The sequence below is a fragment of the Tenrec ecaudatus genome, chromosome X, assembly GCF_050624435.1.
Source record: "Tenrec ecaudatus isolate mTenEca1 chromosome X, mTenEca1.hap1, whole genome shotgun sequence".
NCBI lineage: Eukaryota > Metazoa > Chordata > Mammalia > Afrosoricida > Tenrecidae > Tenrec > Tenrec ecaudatus.
In genome coordinates, this window is record NC_134548.1 from 84,512,408 (window position 1) to 84,536,053 (window position 23,646).

General features: G+C 36.4%; 1 protein-coding gene across 5 annotated transcripts in view; it reads right to left on the bottom strand.

Moving 5' to 3' along the window:
* The window catches only part of ATRX (ATRX chromatin remodeler), a 241,168-nt gene that overhangs the window by 198,379 nt on the left and 19,143 nt on the right, over window positions 1–23,646 (bottom strand). For all 5 annotated transcript variants that reach the window (XM_075539142.1, XM_075539143.1, XM_075539141.1 and 2 more), the window contains one exon: window positions 1,296–1,408. In XM_075539142.1, the coding sequence (XP_075395257.1) occupies window positions 1,296–1,408 (113 nt within the window). The remainder of the gene's footprint in view (window positions 1–1,295; window positions 1,409–23,646) is intronic.

The following is a 23,646-nucleotide window of genomic DNA, read 5'->3' on the forward strand; positions in this document are numbered from 1 at the left end:
TATGCATATGAACTAGATGAGATATAAGTATTTTGTTTACTCGTCTATTTATACCCTATACGTTGTTAATCACAAGTTCTGGTGGTGCAGTAGTTTAGTACTTGGCTACTGATCATAAGGTCGACTATTTGAGCCAGCAGCCCCATGGGAGAAATTTGTGGTGGTCTGCTTTTAAAAGATTACAACTTTGCAAACTCTATGGAGAAGTTCTATCTGTCCAACAGGGTTGCTATGATTCAGAATCTACTCCACAGTAATGGGTTAGGATTGGTTTGCATTGTTTATGTTCACTTCTTATATTTCTGTGTTGCCATATCAAATTACCATATATACTTGAGTGCATGCCAACCCAAACAACAGCCAAGGCACCTAATTTTACCACAAAAACTGCATTAAAAATGTGCTGTAAAACTCGGCTTACACATGAGTATATATGCTATTTTCGTTCTGTTATTTAAAAAAAAAACACCTTAGTATTTCCTTGTAAAAGGATCCCTGATAGTGTAGTGGTCATATGTTAGACAGCAACCAGCATAGTCGGCCATTGGAAACCACCAGTGCCTCCATGGGAGAAAGACTGGACTTTCTATTCCCATACGAAGTTACAATCTCTGAAACCAACAGGGGAGTTGCTGAATGGCAGTGAATTTGATACTGAGTTTTTATTTGCCGTATGTACTCGTGTATAAGCCGAGTTTTCCAGCACATTTTTCATGCAGCTTTTGTGGTAAAATTAGATGCCTTGGCTGATATTCGAGTCGGCTTACACAAGTATATATGGTATGTGCAGCGTGAGTCTGCTAACATCAGGTTCTTGTTTTTTTGTCTGTCTGGGTATGTCTTCATTTCCCTTCCATTTTTGAAGAATGCTTTCACTAAATATAAAGCTCTAAGTTGGTAATTATTTTCATTTGGCATTTTAAATTATTTCATTGCTAACTGGCTTCCATAATTTCTCTGGTCAAGTCAAGATACTTTTTCAGATTTATTCTTTGTCTTTTGTCCTTGAAAGATTGATTCTGATATGACTAATTATCAATTTCTTTACATTTATTTTTGCTTAGGGTTCACAGATTTATTCTATCAATTTTAGAAAATGCTCATCTAATATTTCATCAAAAATGTTTTCTGACATATTCTCTTCTTTCTTTCTAAATTCTAATTACATATGTGGTAGAACTTTACACCGCTTTATCTATATTCACTTTTTTGTACATACTGTGTGGGGTGTGTGCATGTATTTTCAGATAGCCTTGAAAAAAAGAAAAGATAAAGCAAATTCTTTTTTTACTTACCTGTGCTTTGGTTCATTGCAGATCTTGGAGGAGAACTTGTTTCTTCAGATTCTTCTGATGAGTGTGCCAGGAAGTCATGAAGCTTCTGCACCAATGTATTCAATTTGCTTTCACTAATAAAATACAAATTCAAAGAACTTCCTTAATAAGACTGCCATGTATAATTTAATGTTTCATTTTAACTAAAAATAGAAATACTGTTTTTAAAATATTCATACTGCAAGGAAAAAATTAAAGGAAATGTTTTATTTCCCTAAGAAGATTAAAAATGACCATAACCTACCTGTATACTTACCTAAGAACAAAATACAATAAAGAAGAAAACTTTGCATTAATCACTAAACAATCAAATACTGAGATTTTTCAATATAGTTATATGGTATGTTTATACATATACAAAAATTCACTTTACATTAATTATGTAAATGTGTCACAAAATATTACCCTTAACCTAATCTTAAAGAAACAAAACAAAATGAAACATACTTACAAAACATGTGTAAAAATACAACCACCAGAAATTTTAGTGGGATTAAAAGCAAAAGAGTATTCAGACTTTAATTATACCAATCCCAACCACCACCACCACCACCACACATACACCATTTTATTAGGAGCTAATTCAGACATCATACCATTCCATAGCTCAATCACATCAAGCAGTAGTGTACAATTGATAACAAAATCAGTTTCAAAACATTTTCTTCCTTCTTAAACTCCCTGACATCAGCTCCCCCTTTTACTCCCACCTCCCCCACCAAATCCCCCAGAAACCCTTACTCTAGTTGTTGTCTCTATAGCATCACCTATCCTGGGTTTCATATACTGAAAAACAGATTCATATACTGAAAAACATGAAAAAATACAACAGAGATAAGCTCCACTATGAAACAAAACAAAAAATTTTTAAAGACAAAAAACCCACAGAAGTTATTAAAAACCAGATCAAGCCTAAAATGTCACAATTTATCAAATGACAAGGTCTTAACCATTCAAGTTAGATTTATCATTTTAATCTACTATACTCATCTCTCCAATACTCTTGTGTGATTACCAGATTATTCCCATCCCTCAATTATGGTTAGAAAGAAATCACTAGAGGTTTATTCCCTGTGTGGATCCTGCACATGTATTTTGGACTTCCACTGTCATCTATAGCCTTCTGCACATCATTGGAACCAATAACTAACTTTTGTACATAATTTGTCATATTAACATTGTGTACTTTAGTCATTACTTCCGTTTAGATACATACACTCTAACTCAAATAGCCACAGTGATGAAAAGACAAGGGTATTTAAGAAAGATTTAAGTTTACCACCACCACCAGCACCCTCCTAAAATGAGGATGAGATATTTGCTTTGCATCATTTTGAAAAATAAATGTGCCAAATATGATTATCTCCTGAGCATTTTCACTGGGATAAACTTGTTGAGTATTTGTTACCTTAGTTTCTGCTTGAAACAGAATATTGTTGAAATGATTGACACAAAGATGATTAAAACATATAATACCCAAGAAAATATTTGTGTAACTAAATTATTATGGTTCAAATGTAAATTATCCAATATGTGCATCTGTAAACCAAATAAATAATAAAAAGTTAAAATTGAAAGTCAAAATCTCTGTTTCCAATGATACTAAGATTCTCTAAATGTGAAAGCAAGAAAGAATTCATTAAAATGAACAGCATTTGTAGCAAAGGGCATTTTCAAGAAACTGCAAAGACAACATGCAGACTAGGAAAACAAATCCACTGTCATATAGAGTCAATTCCAACTCACAGTGACCCTTATAACTCCTAAGAATTTAATAGCCTATAAAACAGAGTAATCTCTGGTTCCCCGTTGAGACCATGAAGATAACTTTGTATTGTCCTATTAGTGTTAAATGAACAGAAAAATGCATCTCTGATGTGTTCCTGGCAATAAATTTTGAAAAAATATTTATTAAAATTTTTTTGTATGAAAAGAAAAAAAAAAGAATTTAATAGCCAAAACATGAAAGGCTTTTTAAAATTCATGGAAAATGTAAAGTATGGAGAAACTATGCATGGATTTCCTTTTGCTGCACCAAAATAAAAATTTTTAATCATTTTATTGGGGCTCATACAACTCTTATCACAATCCACACATACATCGATTGTGTAAAGCACACTTATATATTCGATGCCCTCATCAATCTCCAAACTCACTTTCCGCTTGGGTTCCTGGAATCAGCTCATTTTCCTTTTTCCCCTCCCCTCTCCCCGCTTCCCCCTTCCTCATGAACCCTTGATAATTTATAAATAATTATTTTATCTTACACTGCCCGGCATCTCCCTTCACCCACTTCTCTGTTGCTCATCCCCCAGGGAGGAGGTTATATGTAGAGCCTTGTGATCGGTCCCCCATTTCTACCCCTCCTTCCCTCCCAGTATCGCCACTCTCACTATTGGTCCTGAGGGGGTTCATCTCCAAAATAAACTTTTATTAATTTTCTATAACATGTATGAACAGGCACTAAGATTAAGACATCAGTTTGAAAAGACCTCTTATCAGAGTAACATAAATTCTGCTAAAATTGAAGTAAAACTAAATTGATGGTGAAGCTTGGGTGGGAGAGTGGTGAAATCCTTTATGCGTTATGCAAAGTTTATGGAGATTGTACAATGCTCCATAGAAATCATCAATGTACAAAGAGATAACTTGCTTTAATTGAAGGAGCCCTTGTAGCATAATGGGTTATGCTTTGGGCTGCTGACGGCAAGGTCAGCAATTCAAGACCACCAGATAGTCTGAGGAAGAAAGATGAGGCTTTCCTCTCCCGTAATCCCACAGAGGCAGGTATACCCTGTCCTATAGGATCACTATGAGTCAGAATCTACTCCATGGCAGTGAGATGCCCTAATTGAAAAGGTCTGATGATTAACAACAGAAACAATAGATAACCTAACAGACATCTCCGATGTTTCAGTTTACACAATTCTGGCTAAATTAAATTTGAACATACTTTCTATTCAACAGGTGACAAAACTGTTGCACTCAGATTAGTTGCAGGCCAGAAGAAATTTCGATGGAAATTTTAAACATGTGGAACCAAGATCCTAAGCATTTTTAGAAGAATTTGTCAACAAGAGATGAAATATGGTTTTATACTAATGTGATGCTAAAATAAAGCACAATCAAAGCAATGACTACCTAAAGATGGAAATGGACCAATGAAAGCAACTGTCAAGAACAAAAGTCATGGCAATAGTTTTGGCGGGGTGGTTAAGGCATTTATTTATTTTACTTGTTATCTGCAGGGTCAAAAATTGATACCATCTACTTATGATGAGTGGGTTTTAAGAAAGCTAGCCAAAGCTTTAGCAGAAAGGCACCCAGGAAAACTTCTCCACCATGATGGTACTCTTTTTTAACATTATTAACTTTAGAAAAATATAAAAAGACTAAAATGCCATAGTTATGTTCCCAGTACAGTCAGTTCTTTAGGGATGGACTAAATGACTGGTAACACCACTTACAAAAGTATCTGGACCTTGATGGGGTTTATGTTGAGAAATAAAGCTTATATATTTTTTATTTTTATCTTCTCATCCCATTTTCTATAAACTTTTTGAAAAGGTCTCATGTAAAGAACTCTTAAAATTCAAACTAAAAAAAAAAAACAAATCAACTAAAAAATGGGCAAAGAATGTGAATGTGACTTATTCATAGAAGATATGGCCTATGGTAAATGGATCCTTCAGCATCCTTGGTTATTACCAGTTGCTATTGAGTCACTTCCGACTGATGTTGACATTATGTATCAGAGTAAAATAGCTCTCCACAGGATTTTCAAAGGCTGATTTTTTTAGAAAAAGATTGTTAGGTCTTTCTTCCAAGGTGCTTCTAGTTGACCTAAACCTCCAATCTCCATTTATATCACCCAGGTACCCCAACCCTTTTAGTCATTAGAGAAACTCACATTGAAACCACGAAGAAGTATTATTTCATGGCAACATTACAAACAATAGGAAAAGAATGGAAACAGTCTAAGAGTCCATCAACAAATAAACTGAGAGGCAAAAGATGGAATAAAATATACAATACTAAAGAATAATGATGAGTACATGGAACAGCTTATAAAATGGATAAATCTCAAGTACATTATGCTAAGGGAAATAAATTATCTTTTAAAGGACAACTAATATATGATACCACTTTTATAAAAAGTCAAGAATAGGTTTGCACATAAAAAGCAAGATTCTTTAGTGGTACCCAGGATGGGAGGGGAGAGAGGGAGACTCACTTACTAGGTAGTAGATCAATTTGATTCTGATGAAAGAAAAAGCAATTCATAATGCATGAAAAGTCAGTACATTACTACCAATGTAACTGAAGACAGTGATAGGTACTCATGAATAAAGGACAACTAGGGTAAATGTTGTACCATATATAATCCTGTAACAACAGTAAAATAAAAATCTGCAAATGCCTACACAGGTAGATAGATAGGTATGTTAAACAGATGTTGGAGAATATATAGGAGTGTATGCCCAGGCATACAGAGGTATAGTTATAGGCCTTTGTATATACATATATGTATATCCTGCTGAATAACAGTTCAGGGGCCATGTCGGATCTCCTCTGGCTTCCCTATTACCACAAGGCAGGGATCAGAAATGCCACACCTCCCATCTTTTTTACCCTATACTGACATCAACCATTCCTCTCCTGACATTCTACTTTCCTGCTGGGTCGATAACTTATTGCAATGGCCACACAAAACTCACAGATAAAACTCACAATAATGGGGGAGGGGGTTATTAGGGAAGTTAACAGCAAAACAAGTCAGAATCAGTAAACTGTAAGGATACAGTCATTAGTCCATAACAACTCTCAGGCAGTAGCCACGTCTCTCTCCAATTCTCACGCTCCAGGCACATGGTCCCTTGGCTTCTACCTCTGTGGGCCCAGCAGCTGCTCTGCCTCACAAGCTCAGTCTTGGTGTTGCTGCTCTGTTCAGTATCATGGTTACCTTCCCTCTGGTCTTGGCCTGCCTCCTTTGAATTGGCCCATGGCCTATGTGCCACAGCCTCCAGTATGTCTGGTCTAGGCCTCACCACTACAGAGAGCGATTTCAAATATGCTCCACTGGTAGCTCTCCTCCCAGTGGTCCTAGGATTTCATTCTGTTCTTGTTTCTGAGATGGCTCTTTATACTCAGAGAAATAGCTTCAATAGAGGTATAGTTTTTGTCTTTTAGCAAATAATAGCACCAAGGAAACAAGGGGTCTCAAGGTGGAGACTAAGAATTTTTCTTACCATAATCCTATAACAGAGAACTACCTCCAAAATGGAATTATAACCACAGGATTCAAAGCTGGAATCTACAAACATCATAAAAAGGATGCCAGCCACAGAGATTATGATTAGAAAGTCCTTATTAAGTGGCTGACTACATCTAACCTGACTATACATTCATAAGTAATACAACTAATAAGGAACACAGTTATGGAAAATTCTTAGCTATATCTAAACACAGGGCTAAATTACAGGGCTTGCAGGTAAGAACCATAGTCTTGAGGGACATCTAGGTCAAGAAGCATAACATAGCTCATCATAAAAATAATGTTCTACATCCTAGTTTGGTGAGTTGTATCCAAGATCTAAAACACTCGCGCGTAGCCCTCTAATACACAACTACTGGTCGCTTCCCATCCGGAGCAAGGGAAAGTGATCACCTGCCAACCTTTTTTTGTTATCAGCCCAACAATTAATCCATGGTACCATTAGGGCTCCTTAACTAGTACAATATATTACTTAGTTATGGGTACCAAGTAAAAGTCTTTAAAAAGATCCTACAAATTAGGAACTTTTCTCCATGAGAAAAGAGGATGGTCAATCTTCATACTCGTAATTGCACAATTAAAATATTGGCTTGATACAGCTGACATCCTATGAGATTTAGCCTCCATATATACAACTAAACCAAATCCAATGCTATTGAGATCATTCCAATTCATAGCAACCTTACATAGAGTTTCCAAGGCTATAAACCTCTATAGGAACAGATAGCTTCAACTGTTCCACGCAGAGCAATTGGCAGATTTGAATGATCAGACTTGCAGTTAGCAGTCCAATGCCTACCCAGTCTTCCCACCCCTCAAAACAATTCTAAATTCCTAAAGGTAAGCTAGCCAAATAATGAATAACTGGGCCTCAGATGAGGTTTAAGCACTCAACAACTAAACTTACAAAAGGTTGGTGGTTCAAATCTACCTAAAGGCTTCCTCAGAAAACAAGCTGGGTAAACTGCGTCTAAAAAGTAATAGCCTTGAATACCCCATGGAGCAATTCTACTCTGCACATACAGGGATACCATATGTGTAATCTATTGAACAACAACAAACAAGAGTACAGTCCAAATGCCAGTGTTGTGTTATGGACCAGTCTCTACTCTTGAATTTATAGTTTTTCTCAAAGCATGAAAACAAAAAATTACTATTTTAGCACTTTCACACATATATAAAAACCATCGAGTTGTGGTCAAGTCAACCCCATGTGTGTCACAATAGAAATGTGTTCAGTAGGGCTTTAATTGGCTGATTTTTTAAAGTAGATCCTTTCCTCTGAGGTACCTCTGGGTAAATTCACACTTCCAACCATTCAGTTAGCAATGGAAGATATTAATTATATCACCTAGGGAATCCCTGTATACATACATTCTATTCTTGGAGAATATTTGCATAGAAAAACTAGCTTTTCAATAAATAAATAATCCCTTATGCCCTTGACTTAGTTCTCCCAACAATCACATGTTGCAAAATTACATTTTATTCTCACCCATTAACCACCATGTTCACACTGATGGGCTGCTGCTGGGTTTACAGATAAAATCATATAGTACCTGAGATTTGGGTATATGACAGACAAAAGACAAAATGGTTTCATCATACAAAAATCCACAATAATGACTATTTGCATTCACCTCTTGATAGTTTAAAATAGTATATTATTTTAAAAATATAACTTAATTTTTTAAGGTGACTTGATTGGCAGCAAATACCCAAGGAGCCCTTGTATCCTAGGGCACACATAAGGGCAGTTATACGCTGTCCTATAGGATCATTACGAGTCACTATGAGTTGGCATCAACTCAATGCAGTCGAGTTTTGCTTTGTTTTGGATGTCAAGTGAAGACCAAGGAACCCGTGGAAAGTGGAAAGGGGCCTGTCAGTGGAGTTTCATATTACAGCCCTGACAACTCCACACTACCTCCAACTGCATCCAGACCGATTGCATCCACCTGATAGGACGATGGCACCTGGTACAAAGAAATCGTTTTTAGGAGTACATGAAAGGAGGGGTAAGAATAGGGTGGAGAATATTAAACATACTAGTCTGTGTCATCACTTCTGACAGCAAATCCCTTACCATAAAAACTGAAAACACTTTGAAAACAGCAGTTTTCCGGTAACCTGACAGAGAAGTATGAAGAAATTTTTAATTATAAAATTCTCAGACTTATCAGCAAATTTATAATAAGGATCTTTAAAAAACAGTGTACTGGATCAACAAGTGGAAGGAAGATGGGAAATTAGTGGTAGAATACATTTCACCTGAACTTGGAACTATGAATAAGAAAATTAAAAGACCCTTATCACTTTGGAATGAATTAGCATTAAAATGATCAAACTCACAAAAAAAAAGAGGACATGGAAATAATGCAGGGAAAGGGCACTGACACACCCATGGGGAGGGTTCTGTTAATGTCTTAACAGGAAAGGGAGAGAGGGACCAGACCTCAACCTGGTACACCAAACCTTGAGGGCAACATACCAGCACGAAGCAGTGAACAGAGAAGTCTGTGGGGCCCGCCCCAATCCCAGCTACATCAACCCCCTCCCCAGAAGATTGCACTACGGAAGACAGCATTGAATATACATCCCAGGAAGAGTGGTGGGTCTGCCCAGCCCACATAGGAGCAAACTAAGAGAGGGAGGAGAGTGGAGAGTTGAGATAGGAGAGGGAGAGAGAAACTGAATCCTGGCCCATCAAGCCCCAAGGACTACACTCCTACTCAGAGCAATAAAGGCTGAGAGAAAGGACCATAGGGCCAACACACCATCCCCTCACTGACCCACAGAGCTTCAGGGTACAGCACTAGAGGCACAGTGTGGGAACTGTGCCCGGTCTGATCCCCCCACATCAGGGTGAAATACAAAGGGAGCACAACAGAGCAGCAAGGAGAGTAAAGCATTGAAGTCCCCCAGGAATCCAGAAAATTGACTTCGGACTCAGAGGGTAAGGCTTGGCACCGCATCAAACTCGATTGGAAAACATACATAAGGGTCAACAGGCAGACCTGGATCTATTTATAGCCCCCCCCTTCTCATGTCTATTTAAGATAAGCAAGATAAACAATCTCAATGAGAAAACAACAGGACCAATGGTTTCTGGGGGTTAGGGGGTAGACAGGGGAGAGTAAAAGGTGGGGGAAAGGGAGGGGGTAGCCAACAAACCCTGGGATAAGGGAACAACAAGAGATCTAAAATTGATGGCGAGAAGGTATAGAACACCTGGGGAGCCCCTAATAAAATATTTTAAAAAGAAAAAAAAAGAAAATGATTAGGGAAAAGAATGTACAGATGTGCTTTATACAATTGATGTATGTATATGTATGGATTGTGATAAGAGTTGAATGAGCCCCTAATAAAATGTTTAAAAAAAAACACCTGGGGGGAAGGGGTTGATCAAGTGCAATGTATCCAATAGGAGTTACTGAGAGCTGAATGAAGGCTGAACATGATAATGGGACAGGACGAAAGTAAAAGGAAATAGAGGAAATAACTAGGATGCAAAAGACATTTATAGAGATATAAATATAGGCATGTATATATGTAAATATCATAATATAAAAATATTATATACTAATAAACAACATTAAGGATATAGGCCTATGTACATATGTTAAGAATCAAGGTAGCGCATGGACATTGGGTCTCTACTCAAGTCTCCTTAAATACAAGAATACTTTGTTCTAATAACCTGGCATTCTGTGATACTCACCTTCCCTACATGATAGCTGAAGCCAAAATGGAAGCATAAACAAATGTGGTGAAGAAATCTATTAAAAAGATATAGCATCTGGGGTTTTAAAGGTTTGAAGTTAGACAAGTGGCCCTCTAGCAGGGAAGCCACAAAGCCCACATGGAAGAAGCACACCAGCCTCTGTGATCACGAGGTGTCAACAGGATCAGGTATCAGACATCAGGAGACTGAAAACAATCATATTGATGCGAACAAGGGGGGGGGGCGTCAAAGTGGAGACACAAGCCAATCTGTAAACAATTAGACATCCCCTCACAGAAGGGACGAGTCGACCATTGTGCAGTGTAGCACTGACAAAATATACAATAATCCTCTAGTTCTTTAATGCTTCCTCCCCAACCCCACCCCCTATCATGACCCCAGTTCTACCTAACAAATATGGCTAGACCAGAGCATGTACACAAATACACATAAGAGCTCTCGACACACGGAATCCAAGACAGATAAACCCTTCAGGGACAATAATGTGAGAAGCGATACCATGATGGCAAGAGGACAGTGGGGGAGAAGGAGGAGAATGGGGGAACCGATCACAATAATCGACCTATACCACCCCCCCAGGAGGATGAACAACAGAAATGTGGGTGAAGAGAGTCATCTGATGGTGTAAGATATGAAAATAATTTATAAGTTATCAAGGCTTCACAGGGGTGGGAAGATGAAGGAGGGAAAAAAAGAACTGATACCAAGGGATCAAGTAGAAAGATGTTTTGAAAATGATGAAGGCAGCATTGTGTATAAATGTGCTTGATACAATTGATGCATGGATTGTTGTAAGGACTGTAAAAGCCCCCAATAAAATGATTTATATATAAAGAGGAATGATCAAGCTCAGTTCAATCAACAAATCATCTTACTTCTATTTTTATTACTCTTTTCAATTATCTCTACCACAAAGAAACATTTTACATGAAACTTTTAAAAGGTTGGTTTAATTAGATTTTGGTTAGCAAATAAATCTATTTATGCTGACCACAACAAATAAATTACTTTGTTCTGGAACCGTTACAGAAACTTTAGAAAAAATTAGGAACACTTTCACTTAAAAAGCAAGTAAAATAAGTAAGAAACTACAACAAATTATTAAAAGCTGTCAAAAACCATTTCTTAATCTAATCAAGTATGTTAGGGAAATGATTATTCATGGTAGACCAAGTCATCATGAAATGGACACCCTTGCATATAATCAGGTACACTACAAGGTTTTAAAAAAACAATTTGACAAAAACTTCAAGAGTATTTAATCTCAAGTCTCTTTCTTTGCATCTACCAAAAAAATTCTAAATAGTCGCAAGACATATGGATCTATGAATTACTTCCAACAGAAAACCTGCAAACAATTAAATGTACAGTGGCAAAAAGCTATGCAAAAGGTTATACAGTATTACAGTAGCTATTGCATCTTAACATATCCTCCCTCTAGTCTAATATCCTTCCAGAAGTGGTATTTGAACTTGTGTGTCTCTAACACTTGTCTGCTGTGGTGCTGGAAGCTATGTCACTAGTATTTCAATACCAGTAGGTTCACCCAAGGTGAACAGGTTTCAGCAAACTTTCCCAACTAAGAATAGACACGTAGGAAAAGACTATACCCTTGAGGATTACTCACTGAAAGCCCTAGCGATAGCTTCAAAACAATGTCAGCTCATGAAAAACCCATGAATATAAGCAAGACATTGTCACTGATATCATATGGAATTAAAATTTTGCTGAAGATCGTCCGAACATGGGTACAGCAGTACACTGACAGGGAGCTGCCAGAGGTTCAACTGAATTCAGAAGAAGATTTAATACAAGGGATGCCATTGCTGCTTTCAGACTGATCTTGGCTGAAAGTAGAGAATATCAGAAAACTGTTGACTTATGTTTTATTGACTACACAAAGGCATCTGATTGTGTGGATCATAACAAACTATGGATAACCTTGAGAAGAATGTGAATTCAAGGAAACTTTATCATAGTCATAATGACCTAGAACATGATCAAGAGGTAGTTGTGTTAACAGAACAAAGGAATACTTCCTGGTTTAAAGTCAGGAAAGCTGTGTGTTAAGGTTGTAAAACGTATAAAGAAACAAGATTAGAGATGTAGGGTGGGTGGGGTAGCCTCTCAAGGAAATTCTTTTAGGCAACCCTTGTTACCCTCAAAATATGAGCAGGTGCACTGTTCTTGTCAGAACATATTCTTCAGCACAACTTTATTGAATCCGTTCAGTTGATATGCACTAAAAGACCTAGTGATCTACATGCATAAAGATTATAGCCAAGAAAAACTCTATATATAGTGCAGTTATACTCTACCATATGGGGTTGCTATGCATAGGGAAGGACTTGAGAGTACTTGATTCACAATGTTTATGTCCTGAGCTGATAACTACAAGGTCAGCAGTTCCAAACCACCAGCCCCTGCTCCTTAGGAGTAAGATGAGACTTTCTACTCCTGTAAAAAGTTATAGTCTCGGAAACTCACAGGGACAATTCTACCCTGGTCCGATACGGTCACTATGAATTGGAGTAGATTCAATGGCAATGAGTGAACACTAGCCATTAGAGAAATTACGTACTTTGAGCCCACTACTCAATTTTCAGGGAACTTTGAAAAGCAAACCTCACAGATAAAAATTAAATATTTCTTTAATCAATAAAAACTGAATTAGATAAAATCTGAAACAAAAGCAGCAAACTGTTTCAAAACAAGCAGTCAGTTAAGTCAACACAGAAGAAGCAGACTAGCATGTGTGATTCAATGATTATAAACTATTCAATGATTATAAGAGCCAAACCTGGTGGAAAAAATTGTTATCAGTGCCTAAATTATAAATATGTTTTATGGAATAAGGTTGATAGATGAAGCCTAAAATCCATATGCAGGGTCCCTACGTGGGTTAGTCCCCAGTGAATCCCCACTGACCACAGACTAGGAATACGGACAGCCCTAAATCAGACAAAAAGCATTGTAACGAGGTTCTCAGCAACCACAATGAAACTGGAATGCAACAGCTTGCCATTAGATCTCCCCTTGGACTCACTTTCTTTTTTTTTCTCACTTTCAATTTACCCTAAATTTTTAATATAATTTGCTTGGTCTTAGATTGAGGTCTTTCAATCTTTTATATGACCATTGTTTCTGGGTCCTCTTGTTTTCCCCTGTTCTTTGCCCTTGTTTCATATATTTTTCTGAACAGGGAAGTCAGAATTTATGAAGACAGTAACTGTACCTGGGGGGCACACAAGGGAAGCGTATAGGAAATGGGAATTGAATTCAACGCCAATAGGTACAAGAAGGAAGAAAATGGTCCAGACTTGATTGTGCTGATGACTGTATAGACCCTTCTTAATATGACTGAACTGTTTAATTGTATGTAGCTCAACAAAAATTTTAAAACAAAGTGACAAAATGGAATTTTGACAAGTGCTAATAAAGGTGTAAAATGGTCCTTATTACTTTTACACGGACAATAAACTTAACTATGCCAGGGATAAAGGATACATTAATCAATTAAACTATCTTTAGAAATATATAATTTACTTAGCTTATAGTAATTAACTTAGAATATAGTAAACTCAATGGTACAGGTGCTAAGATAGCCTGGGGAAGAAGTGTGAAAAAAGGGGAAATATTTATACAGAAACTTCTAGACCTCTTGAAGTGGGCATCACAGCTATGCATAGCTCTTTTCATGAAATGTATCCATAATTATTTTTAAAAGAGGAAAGGACAATTTGATTTTTGTTAAGGATTTATACCATGCTAAGTATTCTCATAAAGATTTTCGTTTAGGTATTAATGTTTCCATTGCATTGATGATGAAATGAACTTGGCTGTTGGGTAACTTACCAAAGATCAAAACCCGAGAATTGTCTTTGAACTCAAACCTGTCAATTATATAATGCACTCCCATATTCCACATGAGACTAGAGCTCAAACTGTTGCAATTGTGTTCTACAGAATTGGCAACAAATCTATTTTCTACAATTCCCTCTCCCCCAAAGTAGAAAATAACAAGTGCAAATGGATCTATTTCTTGAATTTAAACTACAAGCTCTGAATAATTTATAAGAAACACCATTTGATTGGACATCCCCTCACAAAGAGGTCACAGGGAAGAGATGAATCAGTCAGGGTGCAGTATAGCACCAATAAAACACACAACTTTCCTCTAGCTCTTTGGTGCTTCCTTCACCCCATTATCATGACCTCAACTCTACCTTACACATCGGATTAGAAAAGAGCATGCACACTGCTACAGATAAGAGCCCAAAACACAGGGAAACCAGAATAAACCCCTCAGGGCCAACAAGGAGAGTAGAGATATCAGGAGGATTAGGGGAGAGCTGGGGTGGGGGAGAATCTATCACAAGGATCAACCAGAACCCCCTCCCAGGGGGATGAATAACAGAAAAGTGGGTGAGGAGCAGCGGAGGATAATGTCAAGATATGGAAAAAGTAATCTATAATTTACCAAGGGTTTGTGGTAGAGGGCAGGGGAAGAAATGGGAAGCTGATATCAGGGATTCAAGTGGGAAGAGAATGCTTTGAAAATGATGACAGATTTGTTTGTTCCTCTGGTAGCCCAGGATACTTTCAATATTCTTCGCCAATACCATAGTTCAAATGAATCAATCCCTCTTCGGGTTTCCTTAGTCAATATCCAACTTTCACACTCGTATGATGCATCTGAAAATATCATGGCTTGGATAGGAGCACATCAGTCCTCAGAGTAGCATTTTGCTCTTCAACACTTTAAAGAGGTCTTGTGCAGATTTACCAATGCAATGATCTCGTGACTGCTGCTTTCATGAGCACTGACTGTGGACTCAAGCAAGATGAAATCCTTGACAACTTCAATCGTTTCTCCAGTTATCATGTAACCTGCTGTAAGGATTTTGGTTTTCTTTATATTGTTATAATCCATACTGAGGGCTGCAATTTTTTATCTTCATCAGTAAGTACTTGAAATCCTTCTCACCTTCAGCAAACAAGATTGTGCCATCTACATATCCTGGGTTAATAATCCTTTCTCCAATCCTGATGCCACAATCTTCTTCACACTGTTTATCTTCTCTGATAATTTGCTATTCATACAGAGTGAGTAAGTATGACGAGGAGATACAACCCTGATGCACGTCTTTCTTGATTTTAACCACGCAGTATGTCCTTGTTCGCATCACACAACTGCCTCTTGGTTCCACATACAAGGTCCACATAACCACAAATAATTGCTCTGGAATTCCCATTCTTCTCAAGGATTTCCATAGTCTGTTAATGATCGACACAATCGAATGCCTTTGCATAGTAAAGCACACACACGCACACACATGTATGCACCCCCACCCCACCCCACCCCCACACACACAAGTAAACATCTTTCTGGTATTCTCTGCTTTGAGCCAAGAACCATTTGGCATAAACAATGATACCCTTTATTCCACATCCCCTTCTATATCTGGCCTGAATTTGTGGCAGCTCCCTGTCAATTTACTGCTACAGTCACTGGTAGATGATCAGTGACAAAAGTTTACTTGAAATGTAATATGAGTGATATTATTCAATAATTTCCCCATTCAGTTGGGTCACCTTTCTTTACATGAGTACAAATATGGATCTCTTTCAGTAGGCTGACCACATAGCTTTCCTCCATATTTCTTGGCGTAGGTGAGTACTTCATCAGTTTAAATATTTTAATTAATGTTCTTCCATTATCTGGAGACTTGTTTTTTGCTAATATCTTCAATGCAGCTTGGATTTCTTCCTATAGTAGCATCGCTTCTTGATCATATGCCACCCTCCTGAAATGGTCAGCTCTACTTTTTTTTTGTCAGCTCTACTTTGAGGGCAGCTCTTCCTCAGTCATATTTTGAATGCCTTCTGACCAGATGGATTCATCTTCTGGCACTAGATCTGACATTGTTCCACTGCTATTCATGAGGTTTTCCAGTATCTGATAATGTTCTACTATCCATAAAGTTTTCAGAGCTCTGATGTAGAAAGCCTATTCCTTATTTATAGTCTGCTCTGGAAGCTCTGCTCAAACCTGTTCGCCTGCTGATACTGTAAATACCAGTAACATAGTTTCGAAAGTCACAGCAAAACACAAGCCATCAAAACACAACAAACTGATAAATAGTAAACACAAAGACTGAATTTTTAGAACTATATTACTCATAAAAGCAAAAACAAAGCAAATTTCTATCAAACAATGAATAGATAAGTAGATAAGCAAATGTGATATATATATATTTAAAGAGAGAGAGAGAGAGAGAGAGAGAGAGAGAGACTATTATTTGGAAATAAGAATGAAGTCCTAATGCATGCATAGATGGATGAACCTTCAAAATAGTAGGCTAAGTGAAAGAAGTTGGAAATAAAGGGCAAAAAGTATATGATTACTATTAAATGAAATATCCAGAAAAGGCAAAGCCATGGATTCATAAAATGGGACTAATGGTTGTTTGGGCCTAGGGTTCAGATTTTAAATGTGATGGTTAATGGGCATGAGAGATGTTTTTGCAGTGACAAGAGACTCTAAGAATAGATTGTGCTGATGGTTGCACAATTCTATGCATTTACTCGGTCAATAAATTATACATGCAAATGAAATTTTTAGTTTACAGATTAAACATCAGTAAATCTTTCTCCTCAGACACCACTTAGGAGAGAAGACATTGGGATGATACATATAAAATGCTGAAAGAAAAGAAGTATCAACCAAGATTTTTTTTTTTACTTTGTGATAAGAGCTCTTACAGCTCTTATCACAATCCATACATATATCCATTTTGTCAAACACGTCTGTACATATGTTGTCATCATCTTTTACAAAACATTTTCTTTCTACTAGAGCCCCTAGCATCAGCTCATTTCCCCTCCCTCCCTCCCTCCCCCATACCCCCTTAATAAACCTAGAGAGAAAACAACTAGAATAAGGGTTCTTGGGGGATGGGGGGAGGTAGAATTGATATCAAGGAGTTTAAGAAGGAAGCAAATGTTTTGGAACTGATTGTGGTAGAAATTGCACAATAATGCTTGATGTGATTGGACTATGGAATGATATGATGTCTGGATTTGCTCTTTTTTTGGATTTGCTCTTTATAAAAGGAGAACTTACACTAATTATCTTTTACTACAAGTGAATCAAACTAAAAAAAGAAAAAGTATGCTGTTATGTGGAAATTAAACAATAACTATTAGAACAAAGAAAATGAAGAGCGAAAACAAAATATTAGTAAAGTCAATGAAAACTAAAGCACAACATCACAAAATTTATGGAACATAATTAAGTCAGAACTCAGAAGATAATTCATATAGTAAAACAATTAAAATAATAGCAGTTATCTCAAATCAACAACCTACCTTTTTAACTCCTGAAAATCTACAATCTCCAAAGGTAAAAGAAAGAATATTTAATAGATTACACCAAATATAATCAAATAGAGAAAACAAAAGCCACAAAGAGAATCAAAGAAAAAAAATAGATTCCTTGAAAGAATTCATAAAACTGACAAATATTTAGTTACACTGACAAAGAAAATTAGAGAGCAGGCAACCTAAGTGAAAATGGGGATGAATGTGGAACTTGACAACCAGTAATACAAAAATGAAATAAAGTATAAGAAAATACTATAGCAATGTTATGCCAAAATATTATGTAGCTATATAAAATGAAACAAACTGCCAAAAATTGACTCAAGAAGAAACAAGAGATCTTATTCACCTTCTACTTTACCAAGCATGATATGATGTCCTTTTCCAGGAACCGATCTCTCCTGATAACATATTCAAACTAGACTTCGTCTCACCACCCTCACTTCTAAAGGGCATTCTGGCTACACTTATACCAATAAGTACAAGACATATTTGTTCTTTTGGCATTCAATGGTACTTTCAATACTCTTCACTAGTACCATGGTTCAATTGCATCAATCCTTTTCAGTTTCCTTTATTAAATCTGCATCTTTCACACGAATAAGAGGAAATTGCAAATACCATGGCTTGGGTCAGGTACACCTCAATCCTCAAAATAACATCTCAAAGGCAACTTCAACACTTCTGCAGGTCTTATGCAGATCACCCAATGCAATACATCGTTTAATTTCTTGATGGCTGATCCCATAAGCACTGATTGTGGTCCCAAGGAGATAAAATCCTCGATAATTTCAATCTTGTCTCCTTTTAACATGATAGTACCTATTGGTCCAGTTATGAGGATTTTGGTTTCCTATACATTGAGTTTAATCCATATTGAAAGCTGCAATCCTGGATCTTCATCAGCAAGGGCTGTAAGTCATCCTCACTTTCAGCAAGCAAAGGATGTGTCATCTGCTTATCCCAAGTTGTTAATAAGGCTTCCTCTAGTCCTCATGCTACATTTTGATAAACGTGCACATACACCAGCATTTACGAGTGTATCTGTAGGCATATCGATCTACATGTTTGAGACTACTGCACGTAAGTTCTTATATATATGTATATATGTGTTTATATATATGTATATGTGTGTATGTGTGTGTATATATATATATATCACATGGGAACATAAATCACAGATACCTCACAGGATCTGAAGGCTTAGGACCATAGGTTCATGGGATTTCATTCAACTGGTACTAAGTGCCATATATCTATATCCTAGTTTGGTTAAGTACCATCTGTGGTTTTAAAAGCTTGTGGCCAGCCAGCCAGCTAAGGTACAAAAACTTTTTGTCTCACCTGGAGCTAATGAGAAAAGAAAATAAAAAGACTGAAAGAAGAAACCCATTTACAGGGCCAGATAGCCTAAAAGAACTATGGCCTCACATATACAATGAACAGAAGAACTAGATCAGCGGTTCTCAACCTGAGGATCATAACCCCTTTCACAGGGGTCGCCTGATTCATAAAAGTAGCAAAATGACAGTGATGAAGTAGCAATGAAAATAATGTTATGGTTGGGGGTCACCACAGCATGAGGAACAACCACATTAAATGGTTGCAACATTAGGAAGGTTGAGAATAGCTGAGCTAGAGGCTGTCTCGCTATCATGACAGATAAACCTGATCAAGGTCAATAATAGATGCTCCGGGATAGTTGGGCAAAAAATATAGAACAAACTTTTAAATCTGTTTTAGAAAAAGCCTTACAGAACCCACCAAAACCCTGAGAAACCAATATTTTAATGCTTTTAATAGCTTTTAAGTTTAACATATTCTTAGAACTTTGAACTAAAACTACTCCCCTTGGTAATCTTTCAACTATATAATAGGTTAACTAATAAAACCAGCTGTATTATATTAAAAAACAAACAAATACAATAATCTCTTTGAAACCAATCAAAATTTACTTTTAAACAAAGTTCACAAGGTCAAGGCCAGGAAAGCAATAATAGAAATGGAACAATCAGAATATTGTGATTGATTGAAATTATTGATGCAATGTGGAAGATGTAACCAATTGTAATGATGTATATGTGCAGAAATTATTAAATGAGACTAATTTGCTATGAAAACTTTCATTGAAAGTTCAATAAATTTTAAGAGAAAAAATTACAGCTCAATATCCTTTATAAATATAAATGCAAAAATTGCTGAACAAAATACTAGAAGCCATAATAGTATTAGGATTATAAACAGAAGTGAAAGGACAGCTAAACATAAGCACTCAATATAATACACATCATTAGTAGAAAGGAAAAAAGAGAGATAATCATCTCACTTGATTTTGAAAAAGCATTTCACGAAACCCAATACACTTTCATGATAATAACACTGAAGCTTGCAGTAGTTATGGAAAATTTTTGTAAGATACTGGTGATGGTTGCAAAACATGAAAAATGTAATGATGCCATTAAATTGTGTAAGTGAAAATATTAATTTGCCAAATATTGTGCTATATTTTTAAACAATTTTTAAATATCTAATAAATAAGGAATAAAAAATAAAATATTGAACATGATAAAGAGCATTTATAAAAAAGCAATAGCTAACATCAAACTCAATGGTGAAAGATTATCTTTCAGGAACAAGATGAATAAACCAACTTTCAAAAGTGCTATTCAACAGGGTCAGGGAAGTTCAAGCCAGTGAACTAAGGAAAAAGAAAAAAAATTATATATATATATATACACACACACACACTTACATATCTATAATCTAAATGAGGAATGTTTAAACTTCTCTAGTTAACAGATGACATGATTCAGTATAGAGAAACTTACCAAAACTTCCACACAGAAGTTACTGGAGATAAAAACCAAATTCAGCACAGTTGCATGCTATAGCACCAATATATATAAATCCATTTTATTACTAAACGCCAAGAATGAAAAAAGTCTCAAAAAGGAAATTTAAAACTAATTCCAATGCAATGCTTAAGCACTCAGCTGCTACTCAAAAGGTAATACATGTGTCAAATCTGCGATTCCAGTCTTGGAAATATTTTTCAAACTCATCTGTTTAGATGACTTACAGCACCTCCCTCGTTTTTTTCTTCACCTCTTCTATGTTACCAAGTCACTGTCTTTTCCTATCTCTCTTCATTCCAGGGAACAAAAAGAAGTCACCCAGAGTGAGGTTAGACGCCTAAGTGTGTGGAGCAAGAGAAGCATGCTGCTTTCGCCAAAAGCTGGCGCACTGAGATGGCTGCTTAGTCATGTGCATTGTCGGGGTGGCAAAGCCTATTCCCCATCTGCACTTTTTTGTCGCACACTGTTACACAATCTTTTCAGAACCTCTAAATAGAAAGTTTGAGTAACAGTATGACACTTTGATTCATATGGGAAGTTGACAGACATCCAGAACAAGGTTTGTCATTAACTGACATTTCATCTATTTGAAATGAGAAAACCACTCGTAACACTAGTTTTTCCCCATAGCACTGTCCTTGTAAGCTGTGTTCAATATCACAACAGTTTCCATGACAATTTTTCCAAGCAGGAACCAAAATTTCACAGCTGCATGCTGTTCTCTTAAATCGGCCATCACAAAAAACAAGGTTCAAGCGAAACTGCTGTTACAAAAAAATTCACTGTGACCAGAGAAACCTCCCAGGTGGCACCACTGGGTGCACTCAATCAGAGTGAGTTGCTTGACACTTGCCTAGTGGGAAAAAATGTGTACCATTTTTTTTAACCATTTGGGGATGGGGGTGTTACCCCTTGTATATCAAGGAAACTACTAAAAAAAAAAAAAGAAACCAAACTTGACCAATGGTTACCATGGGAGAAGGAGGAAGAATGGTTGCTTAGAGGGCGTTGAGTTTTTGTTAGCGGTGATGAGCTAATTTAGAAAAGGATATCAATAATGGTTGTACAGCAAAAAAGTATAATCAATAGTACTGAATTAAACATGTAGAAGTTGTGGAATTGGAGAACTGTTTTGTTGTGTATATTTTTGCCACAATTTTAAAAAATGATTACATGAGTACATATAAGAAGAAATGTTCTAGAATTGATTGTGGTGAGAATTGTTCAACTTTCTTGATATGATTGGATTATTGAATTGTATGACATAGATGAAGTGCTAATAAAACTTTAAAAAGAAAAAAAAACTTTAAAAAGCAAACAAAACCCAAAATGATCTAAAATGTAAGCCCCCACCTAATGCAAAATAAAGTTTTAAAAATATATATGTGTAACAAATTTCAAAATGATTTAAATAAACAGAAAGGCATCTCATGTTCATAAACTGGAAGATTTAACATTACTAAAATGTTACTAGTGTTACTCAAAACTATCTATAAATCCAATATAATCCCAATCAAAATTATAATGGACGTTTTTGTGCTGAAATGGAAAAGAAAAACATTAAATAGATATGAATTCAATAAGGCTCTAAAAAGCCAAAAATCTTGAAAAAGTAGTAGCAAAGAAAGAGGAGCTACATTTTTCAATTTAAAACATAACTAAAGTTAACAAGGAGGGAGGAAGGATAACAAGGGCTCAAATAGAAAGCAAATGTTTAAAAATAATGATGGCAACATATGTACAAATATGCTTGATATAATAGATGTGCAGATTGTTAAAAGAGCTGTAAGAACCCCCAATAAAGCAATCTTTTAATTTTAAAAAGTTAACAATAATTAAAACAGTCTGGTACTACTGGTATATGTGAAACAAAACTGAGGACTCAAAAATAATAGTCCACTGATTTTGACAAGGGTGCTAAGTCCATTCAATAAAGAATAGGTTCTTAAATGAACCACATGTTGGATTTCCACATGTAAAATTATGAAGGCAGACCCATATTTCATACAATATATTTATTAAACTCAAAATGGATCAATGGCTTAAATATTAAGCTTTTGTTAAGTTGCATCAAGTAGGTTCCGACCCATAGTAATCCAATGCACAACAGAACAAAACACTGTATGGTCCTGTGCCATGCTCACAATTTTTTTCTATGTCTGAGCTCAGTACTACCAGCCACTATGCTAATCAATCTTATTGAGAGCCTTCCCTCTTTCGCGGATCTTCTAGTTTACCAAGCATGACATCCTTCTCTAAGGATTGATCTCTCCTGATAAAATGGTCTAAAGTACGTAAGATAGAGTCTTGCCATCCTTGCCTCTAAGGAGCGCTCTGGCCATACTTTTCCAAGATAGATTGTCCTTCTAGCAGTCCATGGTACTTTGCATATTCTATGCCAGCACCACAATTCAAATTCATCAATTCTTCTTTGGTCTTCCTTATTCAATGTACAACTTTCACGTGCATGAGACAACTGAAAACACCATGGCTTGGGTCAGGCGCATCTTAGTCCTCAACGTACCTCCTTGCTTTTCAAGACTCTTAAAGGTCTCATGCAGCATATTTGCCTAATGAAACCCACTTTTGATCTCTTGACTGCTACTGCCATGAATACTGATTGCTAATTCAAGTAAGACAAAATTCATCGCAACTTCAATCTTTTCATTTATCCTGATGGTCCAGTTGTGAGGATTTTGGTCTTCTTCACATTGAGTTGTAATCTATACTGAAGGTTATAATCCTTGATCTTCACCAGCAAATGCTTCACTTTGAACAAGTAAGGTTGTGCCATCTGCGTATCACAGGTTGTTAATAAGTCTTCCTCCAATCCTGATGCCACATTCTTTTTCATATAAGCCAGCTTCGCAGATAATTTGCTCAGCATACAGACTAAGTATGGTGAGACGATACAACCCTGGTGCACACCTTCCCTGATGTTAAACCATACACTATTATTCCCTTGTTCTGTTCACACAACTACCTCTTGATTCATCTACTAGTTCATTACGAGCATGATGAAGTATTCTGAAATTTCCCTACTTCTCAGTTATT